We start from the raw sequence: 8,870 nt of genomic DNA, 5'->3' as shown, positions 1-8,870 counted from the left end.
GGTGCCTTTAGAAGAATACTATGCTACAAGTATATATAACCAGGAGTTTTTGCCGTCCCCTGTCGTTTACAAATGCGGATACAGGTCTTGGGGGTCAGGTGCGTGCCTTACCGTTTACACAACAACAACAACAGAATTTTCATTTTTGGAAATTAAATTGGTTTTCAAAAATGGGGAAAATTAGATTACCTGTGTTTTATACCTGTGGATTATTTCGAAAAAAAAATACCCCAAAAAGTTCTAACTGAACATAAAATACTAGGCCCTTCCGAGAAGAAAATAGTATGTGCCTAACGAAAAAGAAATTTATTTTCTTATATACACCCCTGTAGATAAGCACTTAAAACAGGTCAGAATTTAACAAGAATGTCTGGTACATTTGATGATGGGTTTATTAAAACCCTCTTCAAGCACATTACACCCGGTATTTTTATACATTTTTTAAATTTAAAGTTAGATAAAATGAATCTATAAATATATCCTTTTTATTTACTGATCCATATTAAGATTGTCCAGAGCACCTTTCCTAATATTACACATGTAGCTAAGCGTAGATAACAGACGCGATAGTTAAATATTTCTGACGGTACACATACAAACATCTTTAGACCTTAGTAAAGATGTCTGAAACATCCGATTTTCCTTCTCCACAACAAGATAACGTGTCTTCTCGAGGTAAGAATGTAAATGTTGGTCCCAGCAGGTAGGATTCTGGTAAGAAACTGGACAACTAGGCATACATAATTATTAATGCCTGCAGTCGTTAACAACGGTAGAATGCTACGACACTGCAGAATGTTTTGTTTAATATCGCGTGCCATAAAATTCATGATAGTACTTCATGACACAGAAGTTCTTGGTTAGCTTATGTAGATGTATGAACAAATGCTTTAATTTACAAACATGTAGTAATTTCATAACCCTCAAAAAACGAAAATACACGAATACATCCTGAATGATTAGCTGATATTTTGTTGTGGGTAAGTTTCATTTTAAATGCAATTACCGATATAAATGTGTTATTTATTGAATGAGAACTGGAAGGAAAGGTTGCTTTGGTAACTGGTAGTACCAGTGGAATAGGTCTTGGTATAATACAAAATCTGGCCAGAATAGGATGTCATGTGATTGTGCACGGATTTGGGGAGCCTGACTTAGTGACTGGAATTCTTAGTGACTTAAAAAGGTATATTTTGGGTATAATGGGAGTATAGTAACTAGAAGTTATTCGGCTATCAGAGGAGGATCCACTTAATAAATTCTGGGTCTGCATCTGTTAATTGCTTTCGAAACAGAAACTCGTGCTGTAAAAAGACATAAGTGGCGTTGTTTTTTTTTTTTTTTTGTTTTTTGTTTTTTGTTTTTTTTGTACTGGTATACTTATCACTGCAGTTTCAATAAAATTCTGAATATGGGAACAAAACGATGTTACAATACAACAAATTGGCATTATAGAAAATTCAACAACAACAAAAAACTACCATATGTACAGACCATGCATAAAGGTTTTTCTGGTCATGCTATTTTGTCTTTCACTTGGAAACCCCTGAATAAGTGATCAAGGGAACCAAAGTTCTAGCGGTAATCAACAGAATGTAATCCAATAATCCAGGGACAAAGACCAGACATAGAAAACAGACAAACACAACAAAGAACATAAAGTAACTACAATAATATATACAATGTAACAAACGCAAATGATCAACTCAGACACCACTAAAAACTGGGAGCATGGACCAGGTGCACCGGTAGGGAATGCGTCCGTAGCTTTTCTCGAAACATCCACTGAGTTGCCTAAACTTACACTAAAGTAAACCGGCACTTACAGTGAAAATAATTCAAGTTTGCTATAATGTTTGCACTTGTAAGAAAAAAAAGATACAGGAAAATGCTTGAAATCAAATGACAATCAGTTATCTGATTAAAATACATCTCCTGACATGTGCATTTTGTTTCGAGTATATAGGTATATCAAAGATTTAATTTTAACTGGTTGAACAAAAACACCACACAGCTTTCAAACATACTAACCTCGAGATAAAAACAAACAATACTGACCAAAACCATCAAGCAATTGAGTCATCAAAGATTCTTGTAATCTTGTATCTCTAGGTTGGGAGAATTCTCAATATTTCTTCTGTTCATGGACCAGGTGCACTGGTAGGGTAACCGTCATCTGCGTTTCTAGAAACACCCGCCGAGTTGCTCATAAAAAGTTAGTCCGGGGTAGACGTAAGAGGAAAGGAAAACTGACACATTGAACAATTAGGATTAGCACTAGGATTAGGATTAGGATTGTTTAAAGATAATACGTCATCTATACAGCAGAATATAATTTGATTGCAGATTCGGAAGTCAAGTCCACTATTTCGACGACGATTTGTCAGCTACAGAAGGGAACTCTAGTTTATGTGATAACGTGTTTAGTATATTTCCCAACGGTATAAATATACTAGTCAACAATGCAGGTGAATTTTCTTTTTACTATAATACTGCAATTGAAAAATAAAACAAACATGCATGTAATATCAAGGATGACCGGTCAGTTACCATCTTTGCTATCCAGGGCCGGATCCAGATACGTTGAATAGGAGGGGGTCCAGTGGAGGTTCCTCGGAAAAAGGGGGTGTCATTTTTGTCAATTTGACAGATGAAAACGACAAATTGTCCAATAAAATAAGAATGCCGACCCCTTGCACAAACCCCTCTGGATCCGCCACTGGCCAGCCAAAGGTTATGTGTGGTCTTGTTTCCATGTCTTCTGTTAACTTGGCTAGCGGAGATGGTTAGTATAACTTGTACAATACATTCATGTCTGTGAAAAAGCCATTCCGTAGTTTCACTTTCATGAGTCTAAAATATTTCAGGACGTCCACCAAATGTGTAATTGACCTCATGAAATTGCAATGCGATAAATAAAGAAGATCTGAGATATCTGTGAAGTCCATGAAACAATTTTATGATTTATGGAACCCTTTAAATGATTGAAGAGCTCCTGAAATCGAATTGTTGTGGACCTTAAAAAGGTAGACCTAGGGTAAGGGACACTAATCTTTCAAATCATTGAAACGTTTGTATATATTCAGCATTTTACATCAATCTCGTGTAAGCATCAAAGTAATTTGGACTGATTTCATTCTGTTTCAAATATAAGCTTGATGGGCTTTGGTGAAATAGAATATGATACAAACATATCATTGATTTCAAGAGTTATGTCTCTTACCCTAGGTCTACCTCCTTAAAATGAAAATAATGTTGAGTAATCATATACGTTTCTTAAGCATACGCTTGTGTCATGGGTATACAAGCACAACACCATAGATGAATTTAGTTTATAAATTTGTATAGTCATGAATACTATGATTTAAATATTTTTGAATTATTCAGGCATCCAGCACGTCTGTCCCGTTGAAGAATTTCCGGAGTCCAAATGGAATAAAATGATCAATATTATGCTGACATCGCCATTTTTGCTGACACAGCGATTTCTTCCTAGTATGAGAGAGGCAGGTACAATTTCAAGATTGGTACATATGGATAAATGTTACTAAATTTTGTTTTAGGTACAATTTCAAGTTTGATATATGGATAAATGTCACGAAACTTCTTTTTATTTATATATTTGGCCGGTTTAAGAGGATATCGAAGGAACATAAAATCGCGGATCCAGGAGGGGTTCCTCGGGTTAGACATACCCCGTTTTGTTGAAACAAAATTGATGGCTGTGTGCAAAATTTTTGCAAAATAATCAACTACTGATAGATATTGAAAACCCCTCCCCCTTTCTCTTTTACAAAATTCTGGATCGTAATATTCACCCCTTTTTGGTTTAAATGTCATTATAAGCATGAATACCAACAGAAAACAGTATGAATTTTTGCAATATTTGTGTCTGCATTCACAATGTCTCGTCTTCCAGGATATCCATAAATTATTGCGTTTTTTATTGGAGGCCATTTGATTCTGATGATGGGGCTGGCAAATTTTGTGGGGACAATATTTATTTTTGAAATTTTGCGGTTCAGGAGAAATGTATTTTCAACCACATTGGAACAACATTATTTATTATGATTTCACTGAATGAAGTGTGTGAACTGATGTAAGATAATTTCTTTCTTTATTTTCTAGGAAGTGTAGGTAAGAATATTTATTTTCAACTTTTCAGGACAACAATATTTATTTTCAACTTTTCAGGACCACAATATTTATTTAAAAAAAAATGTCAACCCCTTTCAGAATCAAATGGTCATCCTTATCATTGCTAGCAATGGATTCAAATTTCAATTTCAGAATTCGCGTTTGTGAAATTTTAATCATAATTTACTCATAATTAACTAAAATATAGTTATAAAGACATAGAAAACAGACACACACAACAAAGAACATAAAATAACCAAAATATTACATACAAAGTAACAAGTAAATGAATAACTCAGACTCCACTAAAAACTGGGAGCATGGACCAGGTGCACCGGTAGGGTAGGGAAAGCGTCCCTAGCCTTTCTCGCAACACCCACCGAGTTGCTCATAAAAAGATAGGCCAGCGTAGACGAAAAAGGAAAACTGTAACACATTGAACAAATCAGTGTGATTTCTATGATGTCGCAAAAATTAAAATCTATGATGTCACAAAAATTAAAATCATATATTGCTCTGAAGATACTAAATTGCAATACAATCTTACAATAAAGTAAACCCGCACTTACAGGAAAAACGAATCAAGTTTTCTATCATTTTTGCACTTTAAAGAAAACAAAAATATAGGATGTGTTCATTTTGTTTCGAGTATATAGGTATATCAAAGATTTAATTTTAACTGGTTGAACAAAGGCACCACACAGCTTTCAAACATACTAACCTCGAGAAAAAAAACAAACAATGCTGTCCAAAACCATCAAGCAATTGAGTCATCAAAGATTCTTGCAATCTTGTATCTCTAGGTTGGGGGAGAATTATCAACATTTCTTCTGTTCATGGACTGGTAGCCAGTCCAAACAAGGCGGCCTATGTATCTGCTAAGCATGGATTACTTGGTCTGACTAAGGTAACTATAACTTCTGTTTGATACATGAAAAAAAATAAACATTTTAAGTTGAATAAGATTAATAAATGTTGCCCTGTCAAGGAAAAGATGTCGGAGTCCAGGTGAAACCTCAGATTCTAGGTCGAGGTATGATTCTTTGACCCTTGCTTAGCAAATGTTGCCCTGTCAAGGAAAAGATGTCGGAGTTCAGGTGAAACCTCAGATTCTAGGTCGAGGTATGATTCTTTGACCCTTGCTTAGCTTACATACCTTAGCTTAAGATTTCGCCAGTAAATATGTCACCCCAACAATGTGCCCCTGCAAGAACTACGTAAAACAGAATATCTAAGATGGCTTCTTATCAGATATCAAACATCAGTTCTTGTCTATACACAAACATACAATATGTTTTAAGGGACGCAAGTATGAAAATGAAATAACGTTTGTATTATGACCATTATAAAACTTGACCAAAATGTACTTTGTATACCAACGTGGTAATTCTGAATGTTCACATTTGTTGTATAGGTTGTTGCCTTGGAAACTGCGGGGTCTGGGGTTACATGCAATTCAATATGTCCAGGCTTTGTCGATACTCCAAGTAAGTAATTGGTTACTGTTTTAAAACCTGTCCACTACCAAGGAAAAAACGACATCAATTAAAGACAAGGAAAACTTTTAACTAGACAAATGTGATGCTCGCACTCCTTACTGAAACAAATGTGTCATCACAACAATGATACGTGGCCTTCTCTGAAATGTCACTGTGTCCTCTGTTGAGGTGATCCATTTGTACAGTTCTGTATACAAACCAGGGAAAAATGGAGGCGTTGGTACTCCAGGAAAAACTTACAAAAATTATCTTTTTTGTCGCAATACATTCAATATACATAGAAATATTCTCAACAGATCATAGCACGGTGAAGAGGTATATCTTACATTGACTATTCAGAGAATATGGCCTTTAGCATTGCTAGATGAATAACGATTAAATGTTTAGAGTATTTGTTGTATTAATGTGAATTACATTCAATTTGAATACAGTCTTCCAAGGGCAAGTGGAGGCCAGATCTATAGCAGATGGGTGTAGCTATGAAGACGCTTCAGTGAGTACTGTGTAAAATATGACATTAAAGAAAGAACAGAAAAATGTACGATATTGTATAAAACATAACAAAACATCTGATATTGGAATATTGTTAATTAAGCGCATCTAACCCAAAGAACTTAAGATAAGTAATACTGCAAAAACTGTAAAGTCAGCCTTGACCTACTTTTAGAGATCGATGGTAAGGGAAAACTATTGACCAAATTATACGACAAACCCGATGACTTTTCATTCCGTATTACCAAATTTCCTTCCATAACTCATACGTTATACCAGAGCTTACCGTAACTACACATACTTTATACAAATAACAGTTGATACATTTGATAAAATTTACCAGTAATACATGTACATGTCGTTTTTTTTTTATACAGAAAATTTTCGCTTTTGTCATTTTTCAGAAAAGGATCCTACAACAAGTACATCCTTCACTCGCACCTGTAGGGGTTGATCAGGTAAAATATGATTCCAATACACCCAACGCTCACACCTGTAGGGGTTGATCAGGTAAAATTTGATTCAAATACACCCAACGCTCACACATCTAAGTGGGGGTTGATTAGGTAAAATTTGACTTAAATACATGTTACCATCGCACCTGTAGGGGTTGATCGGGTAAACTTTTATTCCAATACATCTTACCCTTGCATATGTTAAGGTTGATCAAATAAAGTATGATTCCTTTACATCCGACCCTCCCATCTGTAAGGGTTGATCAGGTAAAATTTGATTCAAATACATCTAACCCTCGCACCTGTAGGGTTGATCTGGTAAAATTTGATTCAAATACATCTAACACTCGGACCTGTAAGGGTTGATCAGGTAAAATTTAATTCAAATACATCCAACCCTCGCACCTGTAAGAGTTTATCAGGTAGAATATGATTCCAATATATTTAATTCATGCACCTGTAAGGGTTGAATATGGTTCCAGCACACCCTACACTCACACCTGCAGGGGTTGATCAGGTACAAATGTTTCCAGCACATCATACATTCACACATTTATGGGTTGATCAACTAAAAATATGGTTACAGCACACCATATACCCATACCTTAAGGACTTGATCAGATAAATATGATTGCAGTACACCATACACCCACACCTTTAGGGCTTGATCAGATGAAATATGACTACAGCATACCATACACCCACACCTTTAGGACTTGATCAGATGAATATGATTACAGCACACCATACATTCACACCTTTAGGATTTGATCAGATAAATATGATTACAACACACCATACATTCACACCTTTAGGACTTGATCAGATAGAATATGATTACAGCACACCATACATTCACACCTTTAGTACTTGTTCAGATAAATATGATTACAGAATACCATACACCAACACCTGTAGGGGTTGATCAGATAAATATGATTCCTACACTTTCATCTGTAAAAGTTGAGATCAGGCAAAATATTGTTACAATAGACACAACACTCACATCTGTAGGGGTTAATCTGAAAAAAAAAAAAACGATTCTGGTTCATCTTAACTTCCCACCTGTAGGGGGTTGGTCAGGTGAAATAGTTTTCAAATCCAAGGCCCTCTCATTGATTAAATAGTTTGTGTCTATGAATAACACCACACACGGATGTATTTAGGTACTTACACAAGGATAATCTGAAAAGGTTTAATTCAATGGATTTGTTATGAATCATGGATAAGAACTGGATGTAGAAAAGGAAAGAATTTAGTATTTTTAATACACATATATTTAAAGTAGTTGTTCATTAAATTCGAATTTCATTACTTCTATTTAAATAGTTATATAGAGAAAGCAAACTGAATAAGTGTTTTTGTACCTTGCGTCTAGTTCATCGAGTCCAAGTAGCCCATTTGATTAAGAATTTTCAGCTTTTTCTTTCAGTTTTTAGTTCTGTCTCAGGTTTTTGTCCATTAAGGTTTTAATTTGCATTCTATATTTCAATTTTAGGTAGCAAAGTTTGTAGAGTTTGTGTGTTCTGATGCAGCAAGCCAGATGACAGGGTCCAGTCTAACCATGGATGGAGGATGGACAGCTAGATAATAGGACCTAAAGTAACAGGAAATAGGCGGAATACTATTCGTCTCGAGGGACCAACCATTTGATATTTAAGGGGTTATCAAATTTTAATAGAATTCTACAAAAATCTAAACCAACAAACTGCATCAAAGATATAATAATTTTTTTCTGTCTATATCATTCCAAAAATGGTTATAATTACTATTTTTTTTATCCTAACGTGAATCACCCTCGGCTGCTACTCCTAAAAAGTTTTTCTTCATACCTTTAAACTTGTGACTTATTTTAGAATGTTTGTATTCCCACATGATTTTCCTTGTTTTGTAAAATAAACTAGAGAACCACAATATCTACAAATGATGTTGTTACCCACTTTCTTACATCTTCTACTGGTACTATCAGAAGATGAAGATTTATTAACCATTCCTGTTTTTTTTTACATGGACTTTTCAACCTACGTTATATATCAATTCAAAATCAATGAATGTCTTATCATTATAATTATGCCCCTATACTAGTATGTATATTGGAGAATATCCTGCAAATTCAAAAATTTAATTGCATGCATTAATGATTATCTTTGTATCTATGTAACATGTGATGAGAAAATAAAAACTATAAAAAGTTACATTTCATAAATAAAGTAAAATATTTTGCAAGACTTAAACCAAAATAACAGTCCAACAGTGATTTTCCCAACTTTCAAAGTCTATTCAAGCA

At 34.6% G+C, this 8,870-nt stretch overlaps 1 protein-coding gene across 2 annotated transcripts in view; it reads left to right on the top strand.

The window, feature by feature from the left end:
- LOC148607876 (uncharacterized) overlaps positions 1-8,780 on the top strand; it is a 184,396-nt gene extending 175,616 nt beyond the window's left edge. The window contains exons 1-9 of one of the 2 annotated variants that reach the window (XM_088546579.1): positions 40-675; positions 1,036-1,186; positions 2,347-2,468; positions 3,388-3,510; positions 4,941-5,044; positions 5,552-5,624; positions 6,068-6,129; positions 6,533-6,586; positions 8,082-8,780. In XM_088546579.1, the coding sequence (XP_088402705.1) occupies positions 621-675; positions 1,036-1,186; positions 2,347-2,468; positions 3,388-3,510; positions 4,941-5,044; positions 5,552-5,624; positions 6,068-6,129; positions 6,533-6,586; positions 8,082-8,174 (837 nt within the window). In that variant the 5' untranslated portion in view covers positions 40-620 and the 3' untranslated portion in view covers positions 8,175-8,780. Of the gene's footprint in view, positions 1-39; positions 676-1,035; positions 1,187-2,346; positions 2,469-3,387; positions 3,511-4,940; positions 5,045-5,551; positions 5,625-6,067; positions 6,130-6,532; positions 6,587-8,081 lie in introns of those variants that run through there. The other variant, XM_088546580.1, reaches the window with a different exon arrangement.
- Positions 8,781-8,870: the final 90 nt, after the last annotated feature.

Source organism: Perna viridis, chromosome 9 (genome assembly GCF_037379345.1).
Source record: "Perna viridis isolate PV_CMFRI_1.1 ecotype Kerala chromosome 9, ASM3737934v1, whole genome shotgun sequence".
Lineage (NCBI taxonomy): Eukaryota > Metazoa > Mollusca > Bivalvia > Mytilida > Mytilidae > Perna > Perna viridis.
The sequence above is the reverse complement of the archived record's forward strand: the minus strand, read 5'-3'. Positions and strand labels throughout refer to the sequence as shown.